The 26065-nt window shown below is 41.1% G+C and overlaps 1 protein-coding gene across 2 annotated transcripts; it reads right to left on the bottom strand.

Moving 5' to 3' along the window:
* Positions 1–10916: 10916 nt before the first annotated feature.
* Positions 10917–25703, bottom strand: ZFAND5 (zinc finger AN1-type containing 5). Of its 2 annotated transcripts, XM_021541519.3 has the most exons (7): positions 25505–25703; positions 24346–24693; positions 22847–23004; positions 22320–22431; positions 21869–21966; positions 12927–13052; positions 10917–12673 (listed from the first exon to the last, which is right to left on the bottom strand). In XM_021541519.3, exons 3-7 carry the CDS (start codon positions 22995–22997, stop codon positions 12525–12527), a joined length of 636 nt encoding a protein of 211 aa, XP_021397194.1. In that variant the 5' UTR covers positions 22998–23004; positions 24346–24693; positions 25505–25703; the 3' UTR covers positions 10917–12524. The 2 variants fall into 2 exon arrangements, with proteins under 2 accessions (XP_021397194.1, XP_021397193.1); XM_021541518.3 differs by lacking the exon at positions 24346–24693.
* Between the last annotated feature and the right edge of the window lie 362 nt (positions 25704–26065).

The raw sequence follows: 26065 nt of genomic DNA, 5'->3' as shown, positions 1-26065 counted from the left end.
GCTAGGTGGTCTGTAACAGACTCCTAACAGGACATCGACTCTGCTGACATTCCCCTGATCTTTACCCACTCAACCTGTCATCATCATCATCGGTTTCAATCTAATCTAAACAGTCCCTCACAAACAATGCTATCCCACTGCCTCTCCTGCTTCACTTATCTCTTCTAAAGTTCTTAAAGCCACCCAAGAAAGAAAGTAAAATTGCGCCTATTGCAAAAAACTACCCTATTTTCTCCTGGCAAATGTTATCTGTAAATTCTGCTCAGAATATTAAATTGTTGTGGGACTAAATAGCCATCAAGCTGGCCTGAGAAATTATTTTTCCTATATAATACCCATCGTGTGGATTCAAAGAAGCCTTCAGCTACCCCACTGATGATCCTAGCCCTTACATCTTCAAATAAAAATAACCCATAACTTTCTGATGTATTAAAAACTATTGATTTGGGGAAAACAATGCAGCAAAGGGAGTGGGCACAAGAACACCAGAGTTGTTAACAGTATTATATTCTTCACATGGACAGCAGGTACATCTCTATGGCACACCACCCTCTCCTCACTCTGTGTCCTCTGCAGGGATAGCTGCACTATTCATTACCATTCAATGATGTGAAAAGCTTGAGCTGGGTCAGACCAAAGGTCTATTTAGCAAAACTGTCATGGTTCTAGTAAGGCTGATTAATAATAAGGATGTGCAGGAGGAAAACAGGACACAGAACAAGCCTTCCCTTGCAGACTCCCCTGCTTTCAGCCAGTAAATTGTATATGTTTAAGTCAACACTACATTAGAAAAGTTCATTTTAGCTCTTTAGTTTGTTTAGCCCCTTTATGCTACGTTCATATTTTTGCTTTTTGAAAAATCCAGCAAATATGAATCTCATCTGTTAATTTTTTGTTGGGTGGCACAGTCCTTTCTTCTGTTTGTTTTCCTGGCTGCCTAAACACATACCTGCTTCCTAGAGTGCAAGCTCAAGTGAATAGTATAGTGTCATCTTTTCAACTAGTATCACTGTCTGTAAAAATTATTTCAAAGAAGACTGTTTTCTGCTTCTTATACTTTTGGTTCAATTTATCAAATGGGTGTGTTCATGTATTCTTTTGTAATTCAGTTTGACACAGAAAAAATAGGGCTGAACTGTAAATTACACGTGTAGACTGGACTAGTTTCTCAGAAAACAAGGAGAAGCTATCAATACTGCCTATCTCCCAGACAAAACAGGCTATTTCATAGATCTGGAAGCAGCAGAACATTTTACATGTTTTGCAAGGGCAAAACCGGCTGGCATTCGCCTCAAGGCATTAAAAGATCTTGTTTCTCCCTGTTAAGGCTGATAGACATTCTAAGCTGGGAATTGCTGGAAGATGGTGTCAGATTCAGGGTTCATCAGACTTAAAAAAAGTGTTGTGCAGCTAACATCCTTCGCTTGATCCAAGACTGATTTACACCATCAAACGTCCACCTTTTCCTCCTTCCTGTACAAGTATGAGAGCCACTGTGAAGGGGATAACAGAAACAGGGCATAGAAGAAGGGGAGAGAAGGAAGAGAAGGGTATTTCCTTCTCCCCACTGGCTCTTGTGTATGTGAAAACTAATTTTTTAAATCAATCCTTTCTAACATAAATGGAGTACAATCAGAATATGGAATGTTGCACTTCTATTAAGGACATGAGAGGAAAGGCAGTAGAGCTGCTGGTGGTGTCACCCTGGGCGTGCCATCTCCTTTTGGAGATGTTTTGTGTGTTCCTGATAATGTGCATTCTGTAAGCACTACCAGAACTTTATGTTCTGGGACAAGTTTAAAAATTTGCATCCAACTACAGACATACTTGAGGACTGACCTCAATGAATTTAAAGCTTGACAGCAACAGTATGCACAAAGTACAAAATACCGCTTTGGATCATGATTCACATTAACTTCTGTTATTCACATGAGCTCTCAGAACCATTTTTTTTTTTTTAATTGTTCTGATAAAATTCAGATACTGTGGTGACAAATGTGGGATGGATGGATGGATGGATGGATGGATGGATGGATGGATGGATGGATGGATGGACTACATAATATTACTAATAGGAAGGATAAGAATTTGTAAGTTGTTTCCTAAACCTAAGATTACCATGTAACTCCAACATCCTCATAGATGCAAAAACCATGAAAATTACAGCTGGCTTTCTTGTGGAATAATGTCACAAACCCAGCGTATTAGACATTACCAAAAATTACTTCATAATAACCACAACAGCCTTTTAAAAACACTTACTCATCCTTTCACTCTAGAGGACAAGAACAACAGCATGGCCCCTCTGCTGTTAATGTCTTTGGCAGAGCCCAGGAGAGACTGCTGGACACTGTGGCTTCTCTACCAAGATAGGGGGCAAAGAAACCCCTCCCTTGGCCTGGAGAATTCACCTGCCAGCTCTGCCCCTCTCTGGAGCAAAGAAAGCCAATGCTGACTGCTTGCAAAGGTCTAAGCAACTTGCTCTGATCAACATTTAAAGACTGCTCCCCTCTGTAATATTTGTGCTGCTTTGGAAGAGTTAAACCTTTCTACAGGCATAATTTAACCAACCATTTCTAGTCTCAACAACGTGTGAAGATTTTTATAAGGAGGATTCTTGCCTGTTCAGTAAACACTACACTTTGCTTACTAAAAATGTCTATATAATTTTTTTTTGGTGATTCTGTTACTTAGGCAGGCTTCTGAAGTGTTAATTGTGATATTAGTGCTAAATGCACTTGTCTTTTGCATTTACTGGAATTGTGACTCACTGAGTTGACTAAATTGCTACATGTTTAACTTCAGAACAAGGCAGAGCTAATGTATTTCAAAGTGGTATTTGATAAGCAGATTATTCCACTGCCTACAAAAATCCATACTAATAATTAGACGAAATTAAGTAAGAGAATGAATTGTGTGGTGTCTCTTGTTAACACAAATAGCTCCCACATTCCTCTCTGCATTTTGCTTGGTCTATTCACCATGGAGGATGTGAGCACTTTGAAGCAACCACAGCCTCAATATTATACACTGGACTTTGAGACTCTTATTTTGACATATATCATCATAAAAACAGAACAAACACTCTTATCTCATATTACAGTCATTTGCATGACAATCACCTAAATATGACATAAAATTATTTGTTGCAAATCTCCATAAAATCATAAAACAGAATAAAAGTACTCCCAATTTTTTCAAGAATCAGATCAGATATAGACAAAATTCACGTGGAGGCCCTACAAAGAACAATCATACAAGCATTAAATCTTCCTTGTTATTAAAAGAAAAGTGTTTGAAAATCAAAAAAGGGACCTGAAGCACAAAATACCCTCCTGGATGATCCACATGCGGGTCTTTGTGCAAGCTTTTCTGAGCATAGGTAAAGTGATGTCAGTGTGCCTTGGTGAAACTCAGTCTTCCCTGATATTTGCAAAGAATGTGGGGGTATGAGACTGCTCATGCTGGAGCAATGGTGACAGAGGAGGTGCTGTTCTCCCCTCTTGCAGACTCAGCTCTGCCTGGTGACTTGGAGCATTTTTACCATCTGATAGCCTCTTGTCCCAGCATCTTGGGGACCAGCAGAGGCAATATGGTGGGTATAAATGCTCACCCCCTCCACGGTGCCCTTGGCAGGGCCTGGCTGCTGACTGCATCCACATAGTGCTGAAACTCTGGATCCATCATCACAGTGGTGGAGGGGCATAGACAGCCCCAGGGCACCATGCCCTGCCCTTTTGGCCCATTCAAAGTCCTTCTGTGCTCTGGTGCTTAGCTTATGGTCAAAGTGACCTGATTGTGCCATAGCTTGGCACTATCAGCAGAGATAAAACAAACACACCTGCCTAAAATATTTACTTGTTCCTGGAACTTTGTTCTGGGACTAGCCAGTGTGACTGGCAACTTCATTAATTGAAAAAATGGGGCTGTTTTACCCTTAGTTTTTAGGCTTGAGAAAGGGAACATTAAGACACCAGTTAGTTTATTTTATTTTAGTATTTTTCTACAAGCAGTTTCCTTATAATGAAATTCTTTGTAAGTACTTAGGGAGGAGAAAAAAAAAAGACTGTTATTCAGCTGCTGAGTCACTAATGGGGAAGGTTTGTGGTGGTGAGAGGATGCATTGCTGGGATGATGTGAGCTGGGCTTGGCACTGCAGCAGGCACTGCTGGGACCCCCAGAGCCCTGCCAGCCAGCCTGGGACTGCTGCAGGGACACAGGAGGCCTGAACTGGGACATGAGAGGCGTGACAACTGGGACTCCTGCTCACATGGGGATGGCAGCATCAGGGCTCAACCCACAGCAGGAAGACTCTGATGGACTGACTGTCCTGGACACCCTTTCTCCACAGCTGATTTTTGTGAATCTCTTTCTGATGTGCCAGAGGGAAACTGAGGCACAGTGAAGACTGTAGTTAGCCACTGGTTATACTAAGCTGAATCAAAATCCTGAGCTTGCTGTGTTTCTACATTTGTGGGCTGATAATGGCTCTTTTCTCAAAGTAGGAAAGCACAAAGCTATAAAGTGTGCTCAAGTCTGTAAATCCTGCACACACAAAGGGTTTTGAAACACAAAAGCATATATCTGATGTCTGAACACAAGGCTTTGCTTCGCTACACAAAGCTTTCAGATGATTGAGAAAGGAGAGTGAGGGGCAGGGGTTTTCAGATGCAGCTCTCACCTAGAACAGAACTGGGCAGCAAGTAGGTGTGTTTGAACAACAGACTTTTAAAAAATACTATGAGCAGGTTTGCAAAAACAGAGATTTCAAACAGTATTCTTTGTCTATACTCCACCTAACTAAATTGTGTTTAGTTAAAAGCAACCCAAACATAAGTTAGCAACTTAACTGATGTTAGTAAAACATTCCCTAAAAAAAAGCATATTTAGCAGAAAGAGAAGGGGAAGTGGAAGTTACCCTAACTGCTTAGGACTTGCAGTGCATAGAGAAATTCTTGCTTTTAGCTTTTCTAAAAACAGTTCCACATTTGTAAACCAAACCAGCATACTACTTATACTGCAGGCTATGCAGATATGAACTTACTTTCTTCAATACTAATAAGGTCTGCAAAGATACATTCTCAGATATGTTTTTAACCTTTTACCACAGTTAAAAAACAACACATACACATACACAGAGGTCATGTTTTCAAATTATGTCTGCCTTAAGAAAATCAGACATGTTTACTTCAGGGTGTTAAAGTGCTATCACAAGTGGGGATGAAGTGAAAGAGAAAAGGCCAGTCAAAGCTTGTGTAGGGGTTAAGTTACAGAGCAAGGGTAAGGCAGCAGAATTGTATGGATATTCCTGCATATTGGTGTTTTCCTTCTTTGGCATTGGTGTGACACAATTGATTCCTGAGATGAAGTGCCAGTGATTGATGAATTTTAATAGCCTGAAGAGGACCAAGTTGGTGTTGGTGGATTTAAGCCTCTAGAGAAGCATACTGGAGTTCACAGATCTTTCAGGGCAGTACTTGCTGTAAGGTGTTACAGAATTTCTGAGAGAGAGAGGGCATGATTTATGTCTGGAGGGAGAGTTGAGCTACCCACTCAGGCTGGGCCCCTGATGGGTGGCCTTGGTGGGGCCTCGAAGCCTTTGATGCAGTAAGAACTCAGTTGTGGCACAGTTAGAAATTATGTTAAGGTAACTACAAAGTAATCAGCTATCCGAGTGTGAAGTAAAGCAGAACTACAGTGTGAAAAGTCTGACCACCTTAAGGCAAAGGTAATCAATGTTAGCTTGCTAATCAGAGTGCCTTTGTAAACTGTAAACTATATGGAAGTGTATATAAACTGCCATCTTCCCACTAATAAGGGGGAGAACATTGCATTAATCATATTGGTTGGATGTACGTTCTGTCCTGTCCAGCCTTCCCGTTTTATGAGGTCTCTGGCTTTGGTAAGGTAAATGTAGAAATGACAACTAGGCCTCATCTATTTTTGCCCACCAACGTGATATGGTGTAGTGCCAGTTCAGGGCCCAGCCAAGGGCTCCTCCCTGCCCTCCTTGATACCACTCTGGAGCTTGGGGAAAGCAGATATGCCACAGCAACACTCAAAGAAGCAAGGAGAGCTGGGCCCAGAACATGGCACTGCTGCTTTTCCTGGCCAGGGGCAGTTTAGAACTCAGATGTTTTACTACTCTTACTGAAAATGGTGTTAGTCAGCACTTGCAGTATTCCTAGATGTTGTACCTCTGCTTCTGGTAGCATAACTTACCCACCCTCTCTGAGATCTGTGATGTTGCTCTTTAAAATGTGGCCTTTTAACTTGGATCACTTCACCAAAAACCAAATCAGGGAGTAATTGCACAAGTTAGGGTAAAACTAATGCTGTAAGACAGTCAAGCAACTGGCAGCAGTAGTCTGGTAGTATGGTACAGCTGGGGACTGTGTCCTCACTGACCCCTTCCATGCTTTGTGCTCCCCTCTGTGCACTGAGGACACCAACCCTTACCCACCAGCACGAGGGGCTCTGGGAATCAGGCAGAGTCAGTAAACGTCCTCATATTACTGTTCACTGATAGAACCTTTGGCCTCAGCAGCTATTTGCAGAGTGAGTGTTACATGCTTCTATTTACCGAAGGCTGGCCAACAATGAGAAATTTCTCTCTGCTGAACCGTGATTTTGCCTCAGCGGATGACAAACACAACCACCCCTCCTTAGGTGAAAAGAGGAGTAAATTAACTAGGATCTCTAGGCTATTTCCTAACATAGTATAATTTCCAAACTCTAGCTTAGAAAATGTTGCTGAGAAGCCAGTGAACTGCTGGTACTGTCAGACCTTTATCTATTGGCAGGTCTAGACATGTAGTTACTAATTAGTTTCAGTGTAAGAATACCCTTAAATGTAAAGCTGTCTCCACAACCTGCAGGTTTCTGGCTCACACTCAGCTAGCAAACCTTAAAGTTGCAATGGCAAATGCTAATCTTTGCATCACTGCTATGCTTGAAGCTAACAAACCGTTTCAGCACAGGGACTGAAACTGCAACTCCTCAGCAGTGTGTGCAGATCCGTGTGTAGCAGTCTCACCTCTCCTGCCTGCCTGTGCATCATCCTCACTAGACCAGTCCTCAGTGAACTTCCCTCAAGTTGCTACATTCAAGACTTTGGTCACACAAGGTCAGTCAGGAATTCTAACAGAAATACACAAATCAGTAAGGGTACTATACATCATATGAATCCAGCAATCAAAGGAACCAGCTCAATCTCACTCTGAAGACTGAAACAAGACTGAGAGGGATCAAGATTTTTCCAGAGTCATAAATCTACTTTCCCCTCATCAATCCCGTACTACTTAAAATACAACTAAGGAATATCTAATTTAGCCTAATCCTGTTTAAACCAAATCTGACCTGGTCTCCCAGAAGCATTACTGAAGTCAAATAGTCCCGTGCATAAACTGTTTCACAGGCTTTCTTGGGAACTCAGGGTACAGTCGTCATGCCCCCAACTTCTCACTAAAAAAAATTCAATCACATCTAAAGATGTTTTCCACTCAAGGAAAACACTAATCAAAAAATGACACAGGGTGTGTGGGTTTTAAACAATATATATGTGCACTATGCTAAGGAGTATATGAATAAGAATGAGGGATAGTGAATTAAATTGAATTTTTTCTTCAGATTTGTGCTATAATCTCAATGATACTACCAAGTAAAGATTCACAGTGGGACTTCATTCTCTTTTGCTATATTTGAAAATATATTAAACGGACAAAAATATTAGACACAGGTATTGTAGGTCTCCAATAGTGAAAAGTCAGGGCTGTTGGTAGCATTTCTTTACCTCCATGCTTGCCATGAAATAGCTTGACAAATGTTTTCTGCTTCTAACATCTCTCACAAGATAATGCCAACAACGTAACTAAAGTTCTTAGTATCATTGTCTGATTTATCTTTTGTTTTCCTTCCATAGTGAATAAACCTCAGATTGTGATAAGCAGGCTTACTGCTGCTTGGAAGTAAATGTTGGTGAACTGGTTGTAGATACAGAGAGAAAAGAAAGAGCACCACAAAGGGATTTAATGAAGACAAATATATCTCACTTAGGTGTTTGGAGCCAAAGTAGCACTCACCTGAGAAGCCCATCTTCCAACACTGCTACAATTCTTGCCATGAGCTTACAACAGAAACACACACAGTGAAATGAAAAAGGCATTAAAAAATAATTTGTCATCTGCATCTTACCACCTAGTACAAAAGACATGTACAAGACAGCTTCTTCAGGAAGCTATGACACTAATAATTTCAATTATTAACTTTTTTTTTTTTTTTAATAGTAGATTCTACCTATGCAAATAAAAGAGTTAAGCCAGTGTTTTTGGTTACTATTGTAGGTGTTGATTCTTGCATTTATTTCAGTAGTCCCATCTTTACCTCTATTTTAATTTACATCAAATCACTGCTGATATTTCGCTAATTTCTGATATTCGGATATTCTGCAGACTGCTGATATTCTGCTAATTTGCATCCTACAGAACTTAATTCTTCATACCATGAATGAGCCAGTCTTTGGTTCTGCTTTATTAGGCCGATGTGCCCTTTCAAGCAAAAATGGCCTCTGTACTTCCTTTAGTGAAAAAAACTCCAAACTCCAAACCTGCTTCTTTGGCCATCACTAAATTACTTATAAAAGAGGCAACTTAAACGCTGAAGCACTTTCTGCTAAGTGTTTACAATAGATAAGTAACAACTCAGGTTTGCAAAATGACATTTAAAACTCTCTGTGGTGATACCTCTAACTGCACTCACAGACAGAACTTTGTTACTGCACTGTATTTCAATATATAGTTACTCATTATTTTTACAGCTTAAGTTTTCTAACTATTCAGTTATTCTCTAACTATTCATGTTTGTTATATGCCAATTCCAATGCCATCCAGGTACTTTCAGGTATACTGCCAAAGCTCTTTGTGTCCTAAATCAGAAAGCAGTCCATCAAACATCCTGGGTGTTTAATTACAGAAAAAGATCAAGGGAGTCAGTAATACATTATTTGTGAAAAAAGCACGTTCTTATTTCTGGCTGATGGAGAAACTAATGAAAGAAGCAGAAAAATCACACCTCTATACAAAAAGCAAAGTTCCATTTGTCACTGAGTTACTTAACACACCTGGATACCTTAAATAAACCAATTCCTTATTTGCTGTACATTTCCTCCCTCAAGCAGATGCATCAGGTAATACTGTAGAGCAGCTTAAGAAAAATGGCATGCATTTTGATTGATCAGGGACACCAGACCTGAGTCAAACCCTTAAGTACCCTTTCAGTGACTAGAAGAATCTAAGACATTCTGTTACACTTGTGAATAATGACCTCCCAAAGGAGAGTCACTGATGATCAATAGCATGGTTTCAACAATCTTAAGTGCCATGAAAATAGTCAGGGGTTCTTGACCCCACGGCATCATTATGCATCACAACCAACAACCAAAGCATCTGGCAGCTCATCAGCACTGGAACCACCACAGGAAGGGCATCCTTACATTCCAAGTTTCAGGTTTAACAGGAGTAAGTGTCAGTACGTTTAACCAGAATCCCGTTGAACACAGCAGTGCACAGCCATAACACTTGGGGCAAGTATTTCACAGATTGCAGATTATGAAATGATGACCTAGTGTTTTCATTTATTCACGTTTACACGGCCCTTTCTGCTTTCTAACCAAAAAGTCACCATCATCTAGTACCATTGTTTAATACAGAATAAGACTTTTTCCAGAACTTGAGTTTATGCCCGAGTTAAAAGGACCTCAGTCTAACAGAAAATGTTAAAGGAGGATCAGTGACACATGAAGCCATTATGTTTCTTTTTTGGAAAATGTACCAGTGTTTGCACTTAAGTCTAAACAGTATCCCCATCTACATACTTTGTCAATACCTGCTCTTTTCAAACAATCTTCCCCTCCTTTGTTTAGTAAGCCTCAACAGAAGCAGAGCTCAGGACATACACTATTGAAAGAACAAAGTACTGGCCAACTTGCAGACTTGAGGACAGGCTCATAACCCACTTAAGTGTAATTTACATGATACAATCCATTTTACAGGAAAAAGGTATTTTTCATTCCATACTTTCCTGTACAATGTACCAACATCAAATATTTCAACAAGTGTTCACAAGTACAACCTTTGTACAGAAAAAAATCAGACTGACATTGAGACCACTGTAATCATTAACAAAAAACATCAGTACTAGTACCAGTCCTAAACCATTCTAGCCAAGAAAGTATTAAAATGAGACAATTCCTTAAACACCCAGCTACAGGGCATTCTCAGGTTGAAAAAAAACAAAAACAAAAAAAACCACCAAAAAAACCACCCCAATGGCTTTTATGCTGAAGAGCAGTTGCAGATGTTGCTTTAATACAAGAGGTACAAATACTGTAATTCTGGTGCTTTAAAGCAGTTCCATGGTGAACTCCTAGAGCATGCCTGTGTTCCCTTACTGGAGGTACATACAATGGCTGGAGTATTAACTAAGCAGGTTGACTATCAGCTGACTGGTGGAATACAAAGTATCCATTTCTGATATAAGAAATTTTAATGGATCATCCAGTATTGAAGATATCTTTCTCCACTGCAACATGTGCTGTGTACTGTATCCTTTTCCTTCCCACTGGAAAGGATAAACCAGGTATATTTATCACTTATATTTGGTTGCTGACACTGATAGTAACTGACAAGGTCTGCCGGTGAAGATGTGGACAGAGTAGTCAGTGTACTGGCTCTATCATGACACATCCACTGGAAGTAAATCAGACATTCATTGCTAATACTTTTTTTTTCCTCCCTGTAATGCACATTGTTATTTGCTGGCATTTTTGTCAGGTCATCAGGTAGTTACCTCTACCCCAGCAGCTCATGCAATTTGTCTCAAAAAAGATGGTACATCCAAATAAGGACAGAGGCACAAGACAGTATCTGTACAAACTATATTAAACTTGGCACTTCATCTTCTACAAAGTCACATTCTCATTACAGCAAGAACTAAAACAAATGAACTACCATAAAAAGAAGTATTTCCTTCTGTACATTATTTTTATTATTTACATAATACAATATAGCATAGATGCTGGGTAGCTTATGTGCAATACATAAATATGAACTATCTGTACATGTTTGCATATCTAATAACTCAGAAGAACAAAGCAAAAAATCTGACACTTTTAATAGTGTAGTAAAAACCAAGACTGAACACTGGCAACAAAAATCAGGTAGGAGTAGTGCCTTGTGTACGTATGTAACTATTTACAGATGAGAACAGGCATTACCACAACACTAGTCTAAACCGTTATTTGTTTATATAAAAAACACAAGTTTCATACATCACAAAAACCCCTTCCATTATAACACAGAAGTGATATATATTACCAGACAAGCATCAGTGAAGAATACTGCCTTTTCTAGAGTTGTTATTATACAATGCCGTAGATAACGCAGCCCATGCAATACACCCAAGAACACTACAGTCCTATACCCAAGTACAATTAAAAATGATAAAGCAGCCCTCCAAGAGTGGTTCCAGCTACCATTTAAGTCTACAGCAGCCATGTTAGGTATGGTTTTCCATGCAGAACAGTGCAGCTGTTACATTTAAAACTAGAAAAAATAATTCCTAATATTCTTTTGAACTTGGAACACACAGAACATAAGTAGTACGTGAATAATAAACTTTTAGTATTTCAGCAACTTATTCAGACCCATGTTGCTTGATAGAGATGCTGTGATATGTCTAGAAACATTTGTAACTGTGTTTTGAAAACCAATCTTACAATATTGTGCTACACAACATTTTTAGCTAGGCAAGGAAAAGCGGACAACTCTGTTGCAGGCCAGTTCTTAAACTCCTAACAGGACATTTCCTTTGGGAACTTTTTTCCAAGATTCTGAAGATAATGTAATCTTTTACAAAACAATTTTCTTCTCATACATATCTGATCTGATATTTTCCGTTTTTCTCAGTGCAGTTGTTAAGTGACTTAAATATTGCAAAGATGTTCATCTTACTGTGATGGTAGACCCCTTTACACAGCTCACATTCTGCTGGAAACTAAAAAGGGAGTGTGGCAACTAAAAGTAGAATGAGATTTTAAATGATAGAAGTAGACTGCCAACTGTTTTGACGTATCCTTCTCCAAAACAGGCATATAACATTAGCCGAACATTAAATACCTCATGCATATCTCAAAAGGCAGAGCTGCTGCACACATGCAGATTGCATACATCTGTCTGGCATATGTGAACTAGAGTCTGTCCTCTGTGCATGTGTATTCCTGTGCAGGTTTCTGATCATCCATCTATTCTGGGGAGGGCATATACATTTTCAAGGGCTGTATCTATCCAATTCTGCCTGTAACAAACACCCAAACATTTGAAGTATCATTTAGACAGACAGGACTAGAAGTAAAACTCTTGAAAACAAAGGAAAATGACCATGCACCTGCTCTTTTCATGGTTTTTAGGATGTATTGGGAAGAAAAAGCCCCACAAAAAGTCAGTCAGTCTTTTCACAAGTACATTAATTTATATTCTCTGAATTTTTTCAGCCACTACAACTGGATTCTCTTTTCTTATTTTTGCTGCAGCTTCTGCTTTGTAATCATACGGGCAGTTATGCTTGTCAGAATAACGGTGAAGTCCACAAAATAGGTTTCCACATCGGCAGTCAAATCCTGTACACAGGAAAGGAAGAAACATTACTAGGAATTAGGTTTTAATTAAGGTGTTAATTCAGGGTGCAGTCACTACAAAGGGGATATGCTTGTCTACTACAACATATAGACTAAGAAAAATAAATGGATTTACTAAGTTGTGTGGATTGTGAAGAAGCTGATAAATTTAACAGAACACAAATTCTGTGAAGTTTAATCTACCAAGAGGTAACTAATCATGCAAATTTGTTTAAAATTGACAGCATTCTCATACCTGTAAGGCCAACCTTCTTCCTGCACATGAAACATCTGTTCTTCTTTGGTTTCGGCAGTTCAGCAGCTCTCTCCTCACTCTCTGAAGTACCAGGCTGAGAAACTGATGGACTTGGTTGAGTAACAACTGTTAAAAGCATGTAAAGGAACAAAGAGTCAAATTTGCTTTTCTTGACTTCATAAGGTATCCAGTAGTATGCATACATTAAGGATTAATTCACCCACTAAAACCCTGACATCTATTGCCTACAGTACTATATTGACTAGTCTAAACACGTGAAACAGAAATAAGGATTTTTAGGTACTTTATCCATCCCTTCTGACTCTACTTGAGACACTCAGATTTTTCCCCACATTTCAACCAGCTAGAAAATATATGGCACTTACATGTATCTATACAGGCTTGAAAAGTATGACAGAAAATCCATGTACACATTTTATATTTAAATAAATCATACAGTCAAGTAACACTTAATCTAAAACAGCAACAATACTGTCACAGCTAAAGTTGCTGAATACAGATACCTCGGTAGGAAACACAATTAACAGAGCCATATTTCAGAAAAAAAACCCGAAATTCAGTAATGTGTTCTTGCTATAGTACTGGGTTGTTTTGCCACTTGTGCTGTAAAGTCAGGTATGTAAAGCAGTTCACCAAGACAGCAGCTAGGAAACTGTTAATTCTGTGACAGATCCAGAACACAGCTACAAAATACACAGTTCTAAAGAGCCCTCATTAAAATAACAAAGTGCAGATTAGCATTGCATATCTGTACTTTTTGAAGTTAATTTAGTTTCAGTGTTCAAGCAGGTATAATCAAAATGAATACTTTCTTAATTGCCTCTTTAGACATTTTAGACATGACTGTATTATTGAAAAAAGTGTTTTATCCCAAAAAATTATTTTTTAAAAATTGATATCCTCTTCATAGCCAAAACTGGAACTAAGGAAAGCTCAGAGATGCACCAAGGGAAAGACAGCTTAGTAGATCACTCTACCACAAAAATAAAGCCTCTGACAACAAATTAATCTATGGAAAATATTACCAATTACTACAAGTATACTTCTATCTTTGCATTGAGAAACTGCAACAAATGCAGCCCATAATGTGTAAAGTGATAAAAGTGATTCTAAGAAACTGCAGCAGCACACTCCCTGAAAGGGCTGCTGAACACAATCCTTTCCCCACAACTAAGACATCTTCCACGGAGGAAAAGCAGTATATAACATGCAGAAATGGTCACTAAAAGGTAGCAAGACAAAAGGAGACATAAAATGTTCCATTTATTACTCTCCAAGAATAAAGGACTCTGCTATTATTTTATACCAGCAGACTTTAGTCTGATTGTTTTTATGATGTTAAATGTTCATAAATGTCTTTCTGAGTAATGGCGAGGACAGATGAAAAAGCTGCCCACCCTGTCCGCTAAAGCTCAGAACAAAATTCCTTTTTCATCAACCTGTAGATGAAAAATATTGAAAACTGCAGTTGTTCTGCCATGACATCAGGAGCCTATCTAAATCAAAACACTGTTCTTACAGTTGCTTGTCACAAAAAGCTTCCTTTAACATAAAAGACAATCCAACTGGGCAAGTACAATTACAGTTCTCAAGATATCAACTTCATGCCAAAAATCATAGTGTTAATCAAAGTGCTCTAAATTATTTATGTATCACCACAGAACATGTAGCTGAAAAAGTGCCAAAAGCTGCAAAATAGTGGCTACTGCTACCTGTCAACCCTGCTTCCTCAGTAACAGTGTTCAGATGAAGCAAACTCCTCACCACTAAAACTTCTCACCACTGTAACAGCTCTTATTGGCATGCATGCACTTTTTCACCCTCATCGCCAAACTGAAAAAATACAGATTTGAAGGATGGACTATGTAGTGGATAAGGAATTAACTGGATGGACACAGCCAGAGAGGTGTGGTCAATGGCTCTATTTCCAGATGGAGACTGGTGATGAGTGGCATCCCTTCAGGGCTTTGTCTTGGGACCCCTGCTCTTGAATATCTTAATTCCACAGAGAGTGGGATTAAATGCACACTCAGCGTGAAGGAGGGAATGCCAGACAGGGAGATCTGGACAAACTTGAGAAATGGGCTCAAGACCTGTCCATCTATTCTGTTACTGTACACCCCACTTGGAGTGCTGAATCCAGCTCTGGGATCCTCAGCACAGGAAAGATGGGAATCTGCTGGGTTAACACCAGAGGAGGGCCACAAAGATGATCAGGGGGCTGAAGTGTCTCTCCTATGAAGTCAAACTGAGAGAGATGGGGTTGTTCAGCATGGAGATGGCAAGGCTCTAGGAATACCTTACTGAAACCTTTCCAAGCTTAGAGGGCTTATAAAAAAGGTGATGGGACCAGTGATAGTGATAGAACCAGGGGAAACACTTTTCAATTACAAGAGAGAATTGTATTAGATGTTAGGCAGAAATTCTTTATTCCAAGAGTAGTGATGCACAGGAACAGTGGGCTTGGAACTAGATGATTTATAGAGCTGTTTCCAACCCAAATGGTACTATGGTTCTGTGCAGCCCTCTCTATCACCTTGGTCATGTCCCTTCCTGTCTCTGGCTCAAGACCTGCAAAAACTTATTTCACTTGAACTTTACCAGATCAATTCTCCTAGTACAATGCCAAAATCTTTAGGGACAACTGATTTTCAGAACTGGGTAGGCTTTTATTAACACTATTTTGTTTTTAAATATATAGTGCCTGTAGGCACTATAAATATGCATTACCATCATGGCCAACAATGACTATTATACTAGCAAATTAATGATAAAGACTATACTGGAGGTGGGTGTCTGAGAAAGTCTACACAAATACAGGTATTTCATCACAAATTTTGGAAAATTTCCTTCAAATGTAGCTTAAAGATGCATCTTTAGAAGAGGAGCAGCAAGGCCACTGATGGAACTAGTCAGCCACAGGATAAAGTACAACAGGTAGTCAATCTGCATGCAAGGAAGTTCTACAAACTGAAGAATGAAGTTCTTCTTAGACTCACTGGAGTGGCATTCAAAATTAAAAACCACTCTAAGAAAAGAATGTTCAAACCTGTTTTACACTGTTTTATATAAGAAAGCTGTCAGTAGCTTTCTTACATAAAACAGTGTGGCTACCTCAAAAAAAAGCATGTATCACTATTACAGAGATTTACCCTGGAAAGGAATTAATCCAATACTTTGGTTGAAGAAAAGATGTTGAAAATAAATCAGTACTATTTTCTAACATTCCCCATATCTAAAGTGACCAGAAAGGGATACAAAAGTTAACAGAATAAGATTTTTAGAAGCTTCTCTGACTAAAGAAAATTCACCAGAATAAAATCTAAACACCTTAAACTTCAAGGGTGGCACAAATTCTTGAAAGTGCAGGGAAAAAGATTGTTTAAAGGACTGTGACTTGATGAAGCTAACTGCCAACTCCCACCATTAAAGAAACAGAAAAAACAAAAAAACAAAACAAGAGAAAAGGTCTAGTAAGAAGTTATCCAAAAGATATTAGATGCATTTCTGCACTTCTGGAGCTGAAACAATAGTAGTAGTAGTAGTAGAAGTACTAGAAACAATACAATTCTTATGCAGCATACAAGCACAATTGTCCTGGTTTCAGTTGGGATAGTTATTTTACTCTCAGTATCTGGTACAGTGCTGTGTTTTGGATTCAGTATGAGAACAATACTGATAATATTAATAAAACTAGTGTTTTAAATGTTACTAAATAGTGCTTTTACTTTAAAACAAAGACTTCTCAGTTTCACGTGCTCTGCAAACAAACAAGTGCACAAAAAGCCAGGAGGGAGCATTGCTGGGACAGCTGACCTGAATGAACTAGCCAAAGGAATGTTCCACACAACAGAACACCCTTCCCAATATATAAATGGGGGTATTGACTGGGAGCTGCCAATCACTGCGGAACTGAGCTGGGCATCAGTCAGCAGGTGGTGACCAAATGTAGTATGCATCACTTGTGAAGTTTCATTTTATTCCTTTTTCTCCTCTTTTCATTACAATTATATTGTCATTACCATCAACACTGCTTATCTTACTTCATTTTAATTGTTAAACTGTTTTTATCTTAACCCATGGGGTTTAGTTTTATCCACAACTGTCCTTGCCACTGGGGAGCAAGAACTGAGTGAATGGCTGCATAGCACTTAGGTGCCTTAGATAAACTCCAGCTGGCACCCAAGTGCTTGTACATAAAATTTCAGTCTTGAAGGATGGGGGTACCTATTATGCCTATCAAACTTTTGCTGAGGAACTACAACTTCTATGCCAACCTAGGTGCCTGTGATGAATAGCTGCAGAACAAACCTCCATCTTGCTTACTTTCATGTTGAAGAGTGGGAATATAAAGCCACTCACTTTCTGCATGCCCAACGCTACTGTCTACTTGTGTATTTAATACCTTAATTTAATGTGTCCCAATCATACAACAACAGAATGTGTTTTAGTTTCAGTATCACACAGAAACACAGTTTAATTTGGTTATCATAAAGATTTGATGTGTGTGGTGTATCACTATTAGAATAATAACGCACAGCATCAACAGTTAGGTCCTCAGTGCTTTTCTATGCAGTGGACAGCTTCAGCACTTACAAGAGATTTAATTTCTGAAATTTTTTATCAGGAGTGTTTACCAAAGCTATAGCAGACATGGGAAACATGAAGATAATCTAATTACTCTAAATACAATACAGTTACTAATACAACAGAACTGTTTACAGCAAGCAACATGGTGAAACTGCTACAGCCACGTGTGAAAACAAACCAGAACAAACAAGGCACTCATTACAATCAGATTTAAGGAACATCATGTACTTGCATCTTGATCTTATCAAGATCTCATAAGCTACCTGACTTACATCTTACTCACAATATTACCTGCAACACACTGGCTCTACCTACAACATAGCAAGGGTAAGCCATTACAGGATCTCTCAACCTGAATGCTGAACAGCTGTAAAAGAGCTTTAACCCTAACAGCTTGATAGGAAGTGAAGACACATGCCAACTACCATCTCCTGCTGTCTTCTAACACTGCTGCTGCTGAATGAGAGGATAAGTTACAGCACGGATAGAAGTTAACAGTATTTGGGTATTTTTAAAATATGTAACTTACACAATACCATCATCAATTTGATTTTGGTTTACTTTTTTATATGCAATACTACTTGCATGTAACACTACTCCCTAAATCAGAGCATTGCATTAAAAAACCCAACCCAACCAAAAAACCTCTAAATAGCAACAAAAAAAACCAACCACAACTACACCCTTGAGCAAGTGTTGATACTGTGTCTGGAAACACGGACACACCTGACTAGAGGCTGATCATTTAGCAATCACCTACGAAAGTCTAAGAAAATGCTAGAAATACGTTGTGCATTAAAACAATATGATTGTTTACATAAACTTGTTTTCAAAACCATTTATTTTTTGTGGTGTATTCGTTTTGCATGGCCTGGTTTTGACAGTGGGAGGCTACAGAGGCAGCTTCTATCAGAAATGGTAAAAGCTTGGTTCTTCCATGTTTGGCAGAGCAAATCCCTGGTAGCTCCAAAGTGGGATGTGCTGCTTTGTGGCCAATCAGAAATGGTGGTATCACCTCTGTGGTAACATGTTTAAGAAGACAGAAAAATGGAAGTTGTTGCACAGTTGTAATCTCAGCCAGAGATGAGTGGAGTGAGAACATGTGAGAAGAACAACTCTGCAGACACCTAAGTCAGTGAAGGAGGGGCAGGAGGTGCTCCAGGCCTTGGAGCTGAGATTCCCCTCAGCCTGTGGTGCAGACCATGGTGAAGCAGCAGTGCCCCTGCAGCCTTGGAGGTTCACAAGGATGCAGAGATCCACCTGCAGCCCAGGGATGAGCCCAGTAGAGCACAGGGATGCCTGAAGGGAGGCTGTGACCTCATGTGAAGAGAGGGGCTCTGCTCCTATGCTGGAGCAGTCTGTCCTTGAAAAACTGAACTCCATAGAAAAGTGATCCACCCTACAGCATTTTGAGGGGTGCCATTGCCCATGGGATGAACCCATATTGCAGCAGTTGTCAGGGACCTGCTGCTTGTGACACAAACTCATGCTGGAGAAATTCATAGAGAGCTCTCTTCAGTGGGAGGGACCCCACAGCACAGCAAGACAATGATTCCAATGAGCCTTGAGTGATGAATTGACCATAACCCTGGCTCCTGGCACCACTGGGGTAGGAGGCACAGAGGATGTGGGAGGTGTGTAAAGAGGAGGTGGGGGGAAAGTGGTTTTAATGTCTGTTTTTACTTATTATCCTCATCTGATCTTGTTAATGATAAACTCTAAGTCAAGTCTGTTTTTCCTGTGACAGGTATTTGGAGAGTGATCTCTCCCCATCCTTATCTCAACCCATTAGCCCCTCCTTTTATTTTCTCTCTCCTGTCCAGCTGTGGAGGGGAGTGAGAGAGAGGCTTTGACGGGTGCCCAGAATCCAGCCAAGACTCAGAGCACTTCAACAAGTTACAAGAAAACAAGCATGTGAATTACAACGGATTTACATTCACCATGCCTTTCTTCAGATGTTAAGGTACAATTAATTGTCTTAGCACCAGATTTGCTCTGAAGTTGAGTCTAGGTTGCAACCTCAACCTGAGCAAAGAAAAAACCCAAAATCAAGAAAAACAGCTTGTCAAACTTCATAGTTTATTTTTTTTCAGCTTCTCCACTTTCTAGTCAGTTGTTTCAATTCCAAAAGCAAAAAATATATAATTTTATGCTAGAAGACTGCAAAAAAATTAGTTTACCAGATGTAATCCTTCTTTTAAACCTTCTGATTCGTAAGGGAAGTATACAAAATTTCTTTTGCAGAAGAATCTCTTTAGCAGAAGAGAATGTGACTTCATACTGTTGAAGATACAGTTCTTGATCTAACACATTCTGATTATGAAATTGTCCCTAGCATCAGACTGTGCTTACAGCTACACAGTACTTCATTAACAACTCTATCACTGCATTATTTTAGAGAATCATATCTCAAAGAAAGTATTAGCTTTTGTTACTATTAGGTGATGCAAATTATTTACCATTTTCCAGTTTGTCTTTGAGAGACCAACACATAAAGGAAGCTACTGGAAAAAAGGAATATAAAAAATCTGCCTAGTCCAGACACATCAGGAATTTTAAATAAAAAGTCTAGGCCAGTTTCTCTTGCCTGCAAGACAGAGTAATGCATCACTAAAACCAGCCAACACTGTTAAATTAAGATGTCAAACAAGCCCTAAGAATAGAACATAAGGACATTATCTTATGCTGTCTATGATCTGTGCCAAACAATAATACTTAAAAGGGAACTTGGGCACCACAGCAGCTGAGGGGCTGCCTCATGAATTTACAGGTATGCTCTCTCAAGAGGTAGTACTTTCCAGTTTTCAAGTTTTTTTGCAGAGGCATTTAAGTTCTCTGGTAGTATTTTCAATTATCTCTACACAAGCTTGTGACAGCTTTTACTGGTTTTAACCTGTGATATCATTCACTACAACTCCTAAGTACCTTTGAGCTGCTTTGGATTTTTCCTCCCCGTTCTAATCAATAGTGAGCTGTGTGACCTATCATACAGCTGACCAACAGTACTTGTGAAAAACAGGTTATGTATCTACCATAACTAAAGACTTTCTTTGCAGCTGGCAAAATGATAAATAAGAAAAGTAACATCACCTATTATTTCTGCATTACTACCATTTTATGTATTCCTACTTCCTTCTTGACACCTTGCAGTGGGATTTCATAACACAGCACAATGGGTTAATGAATACTGGTGCAAAATTTAAATTACTTTTCAGTCACATCATGAAGCCTCTTCATATGGTATCAGCTACATAAATTTAATAATTACAAAAATTCCTTCATAGTCCATACATAATGAAAAAACAAAATATATTGTATAACTGTACTTTGTGTCACAGAACCTTGACTTAGCACAACTTATGAAAATTGATTTAATACCTCTGTACAAATACTGAGCAAATTAATCTCTCTTGGCAAAGATATAACTAGATAAAACCTACTTTGATACAGTGCTTAGTAGCATCTGATGTCATCTTCATCTCAGTGACTTCAAAACTGAAGAAACAGATTCTACCTTCAGCTTGAGTAAACAGCTTTCCTACTACACATCAGCTTTTATTTTTAAAACCGTTTCAGAGCTGGTAAATTAAATAAAGTCTGGATTTGTTAAAGAACAAAACAAGTGCATTAAGATATCCATTTGAACAAACTGGAACAAATTCAGTTGTTCACTAGTTAGGTTAAGCAAGCTGCCTTCCCTGTCTGCCTCCTCCAAGAAATACTTTAGACACTGAAGTTCTACTACTCCAGCTACAACTAACCAGGACGAGAATAAAACAGACAATTCACACACAGCAATTAAAGCTGCAACTACCCTACATCCCTGAAACAATGCACTGATTATATCTACAGATTACTCCATTAGTTCAAGAACCCTAAGCAACTTCTGTTAAAAGTTTCTAAACCACATATTCTCCCTTTGCCCACAGCTTCACTTCTCTGTAGAACCGAATTTATTAAGCATCCTTCTCCAAATACAACAAAGCCATTTTGACTGCCATGAGTCAGCTGGAACTGTTCTGCTAGATAACATACCAAAGAATCCCAACAGTTCACATCTTGCCATGATTTTAGAGTGCTCACTTTCAAAAACAAATGTTGGGGATCTAAAAACACTTTCATAAGTGTAAATTCTTTTACTAATAATTAACATAAATTTTAAAGCTGTTCTGGAACTAATAATTTCTCTTGATTCTGAGGAGACAGTACTCAAAAGCAACCTAAACACATTTCTTAAGACCACCACCATAACAGGAGATAGCTACTCAAAGTAAACAAACCCTGCACTCATGTTAAGACACTGGATGTGTCCAGTGTCACTCAGAACATACCTGGCTCAGTCACTGTTTTCGGTGTTAATTCTTCCTCTCTTGAAATGCTCATTTCTGTCATTTGCTGTGTTACAGGCAAAGAGGCAACAGGCACGTTTCTGTTTAAGCACAGTGAAACATATTTACATTAATAAAAAAAGCTTGAACTGTTCAGACCCATTAATGAACTACTGGTTCAGCCACTATTGATATATTTTCCTGATCTATGCTCCTACTATCTTCAGTATACACTTCTTTATTATGTTTTCGTTTCTTTAGAAGAGAACAGGCAAGCCTGTAATAAATTAGTTCTTTAGATTAACAAAACCACTCCTTTTACTGCAGGACTACAATACCAAATATCTGAATGATTTTTCAATTTACAAGGATTCATAGGGCCCTGTCAGGTTGCTGCAGACCTCCCAGCACACTCACAGCTCATTCCACCATCACAGTACAACCTTAATTTTACCTTGTTTTATCAGATGTGCTGCCAGCAGCACCTTCACAGTTGTTTAAGCTAGTGTCTGCTCTCTGTACAGATGCAGAGTCTGAGGTAGGACTGTTTGAACCACTGGTTGTTCCTATGTAACAAGAAATTGACAAGTTATGAACAAATTGAAGAAAACACATGAATCCAAATAGTCTCCTACACAGCTATGAACTTCCTGCACATAACTTTCAATGCTACTGGTTATTACTTTTTACTTAAAGACACATTTACTTAATAACCAAAATGCAGATTGCATAAGAAAATGCTAACAGAAGTAGTTAAGTAGGAAAGCAAGGTATGATTGAATGCCAAGAAAACCAGAACACATTACACAGAAATTATTTTTATCTTTACTGTGCTTTAAGTAGTATTTTCTTTGAATATTCATTCTTTCAGTTCAGCTTTCAGAAGTTCTCCAACAAAATGTTCTAATATTCTTTGTAATCCCCTGCATATTTTATTTCTAAAGAAATATAGAAACATCCAAGAATCTCCCACACCCTTACCCATTGGGCTGATTCTACCGCTATTCTGCTGTCGCTGAAGATGTTCTTTGTAGCAAACTGAGCACATCCCATTTGTCCTAGGATTTCCATAAAATCCACATCCTGTGCTACACAGCATAGGCCCTGGGGTCTGGTTTGTCTCCTGAGTCATCTCGATGCTGTAAATAAAATCAAAAACTGCATTAGGACCTGGCATATCACCAAAATAAATTACAGGGTTAAAGGTATAAAGAATTAAAATAATTATGTCTGCTCACATGCCACACCACGTGATGTCACCATTCTTAAAGAGGGTTATATGAACATTAATATACCATTCAAGACTCCAATTTATTGCTAAGTAACATCATTATGAACCTCTAAGACAAGACAAAGTGTCATCATACTAATACTGAGAAATCATCTACTTGCTGAGCACTGAACTGCATATGCAGGTTAATTCAATTTGACAGCCAAAAAAACCTCCTTAAGTACTAGCTTCTGAGCACTAATTGGGATGTGCAGAATAAGTAAGACTAAGTTCATACCCACAAAACAGTTCTTAATAACATAACATAAATAACATAATTTATTTTTCTGGACTCCAACAGAGCCAGGAGACTCCAGCAGAAAAACCCTGCTTTTTCAATGCTGAGGCTAATTCCACAATTACTCTCACAACACTCTTCCAAGGGAGATAACAACTCCAAACTATTGTGTATGTTCTATTACACAGCTTACACATTTACAAAAGGAAAAAAAGCCCTTCTCTAATTAGGTTGTGTCAAGACTTCTAAGTCCCCCAGAGCCAGTCACTGCTAAGCATGTTAGAAATAATGTCTTCACCTTCACTGCCCGTTAACCTCTGAAAAGCAAGGTTAGTAGAAAACTGCATAGCAGCCAAATCCTTGACTCCCAAGAGCAATAAAACTGGAACACAGTAATCATGCATCTGCTACAAACTGAGGACATATAATAATATTGCACTAAAATTTAAATTTAGCAGAAGCTGGGCATATGGCATCTGAAGACATTTTAGTATAAATGTTGCATTGCTGTTTTTCTATTCAGAAGCTGTCACAGCAAGAGGTATTTGACAGCTGAGACTTGCTAGAAGTCAAAAATGTCAAAAGTGAATTGATTACAGTATAAAGAAAAATGCTTCTAATTAAGAGAGCTCACAGACCGAGCAGTAAACTTATGTTTCCCTAGTACAACTGCAACTGACAGGTGCCTTTAGCTAAACTAAACTTCTGGGATGACAGTAACCAAAACCAGGAGAAAGTAAACAAGTAAAGTTCATCCTATCTGCTGGTAGTCATAGGATCTAATTTTCCAGGTATAAATAGCTGTACTATTTATAGCTGTATAACACCTTCCAGGTATAAACAGTGTACTTTATGGCTACAACAAGACTTCACACTTATTCTGATACTGTTTTACAGCCAAACAAAACAAACAGCTAAAACAAAATAAAACAAGCCAAACAGTCAAGGGAGCTAGAAAAAAGCCTGACCCACCTAGAGGAAACCTAATAGAGGAAATCTAAAAAATGCCGCTGCGGTCGGTCACATGGGCGGACGAGCGCCTGCACTTCCGCCTGTCAGGCGGCGCCGCGACGGGCCCGGGCCGCCTGCTGAAGTCAGCGCCTATTTATATCTCCCGCAGGCCGCCGGCTCCGACGTGAGGAGGCGCCGGCGAAATCCGACTGCCCTTCCCTTCCAGGGGGGAGCGGGAAGAGCGGGTGCCGATCTGCACCTCGAAAATGCGGCGTCCGCCTGCCGCGATCGGCGCCCCAGGGCAGCCTTCGCTCCAGCGGTGCGCCCCGCAACGCGGGGCCGGTAGGGTTACACCCAGCCGCTCCTCTTCTAGGGGAGGGAAAAAGGTGATTGAAGAAGGTTTCCTTCCACCAGCCCTCCCGCCGTCACCAGCCCAGCTCGGAGGCAGGGAAGGGCTCGGCCCCGCACCTCAGTCGCCCTTGCGTCCCCGCGGCCATGGCCGGGCTGGCGCCATCCCGCCCGGCGATCTCACCCCGGCGGCGCAACGACAAAAACGAGGCGCCAACGCGCGCAGAAACCAGCCCGAAAACACGGGCTCTGCGTTAGCAACGGGCGCACTGACCGAACCACAGCACGGCCTCCACGTCCTCCTTCCCAAGGGGGATCACGGCAAACACCAGAAACACAGGAACAAAAGAAGGATGCACAAAGGCTGCACGGGTCCCTCACCGCTCACTCGCGCCGAGGCGGAACGGGGGAGCCGACCCGGCACAGGCGCTCCCCAGGCGGGCGCATCCAGCGGCACGCTCGGACAAAGCGCGGGGCCCTGCCAAGCGCCCGCAGTGCCGCGCGTCTTAACCGCGTCTCCCACCGCCTCCGCCTCCTCCGGCAGCCGGACGCGAAACACCCGCGAGCCTGCCGGGCTGCGGAGCGGCGGCAGCGGACGAGGGTGTCCGGCCGGGCCGCTTCTCGCAACCGCCTGAGTCACGGTCGGCCCCGCCGCCGGCAGGCCGCACGCCGCCCTCAGACACAGGAGCCTCATTGTCTCGCCGCCTGCGCTGCCCCGCACCGGCCCCGCCGAAGGCCGAACGCAACGAGGCCGCCCAAGAGGACGCCGGGGCACACCCCGCCGCGCTGAGGGCTCCGCGGAGCCGAGCCCAGCCTGCCGCCCCTCACCCACCTGTTCCCGGCGGGGGCCACAAACCCCGCGGCGGGCGCCGGAGAATACGCCGCGGATAGCTCCGTGCGGCTGCGGAGAGAGCGGGGATTGCCGGGCTGGCGGCCGCGCCGCCGCCGCTTCGCTCCTTTGTTCCCGCAGCGGCAGCGGCGGCCGTGTCGGCAGCGGCGCGAGGCGGGACCCGCCGTGCGTGGAAGGCAGGCGGCGGGAAAGCGCCGGAGGCGGGCGGGCGGGGAGGGGGAAGAAGACGGTGAGGAGGAGGAGCAGGAGGAGGAGGAGGAGGAGGAGGGAGAGGGAGAGGGAGGAGCCCAGCCCGCCCGGCGGACGCGGCGCCTGGCTCTGCCCGCCCTCCGGGACATGCGTGCTGCCCTCCGCGCTCCGTCCGTTGCCGCTCTGGGCGGGGCGGGCCGGTCCCGGTGCCGCCGTTCTCCCGGCGCGCGTCGCCGGGCGCGGGAACCGCGGGTCGGAAGGCGCTGCGCTGGCGGGGCGCTGCTGGCCGCTGGGTGTCCCAGGGACGGGCTGCCTCTGCGCCGGCACACTGCGGCACGTCGAGTCTTAAAGAAC

Source organism: Lonchura striata, chromosome Z (genome assembly GCF_046129695.1).
Source record: "Lonchura striata isolate bLonStr1 chromosome Z, bLonStr1.mat, whole genome shotgun sequence".
Taxonomy (NCBI): Eukaryota; Metazoa; Chordata; class Aves; order Passeriformes; family Estrildidae; genus Lonchura; species Lonchura striata.
Note: the sequence above shows the minus strand (reverse complement) of the source record. Positions and strands in the feature narration are given on the sequence as shown.

What these genes read in the sequence shown, in the direction of transcription:
- ZFAND5 (XM_021541519.3), bottom strand. Translation starts at nt 22,997, where the DNA reads ATGACTCAGGAGACAAACCAGACCCCAGGGCCTATGCTGTGTAGCACA. An exon ending in CGGTAGAATCAGCCCAATGG is followed by an intron (nt 22,432 to 22,846) that starts GTAAGGGTGTGG and finishes CTTGTTACATAG; the next exon opens with GAACAACCAGTGGTTCAAAC. An exon ending in GAAGAAGGTTGGCCTTACAG is followed by an intron (nt 12,674 to 12,926) that starts GTATGAGAATGC and finishes TCCTGTGTACAG; the next exon opens with GATTTGACTGCCGATGTGGA.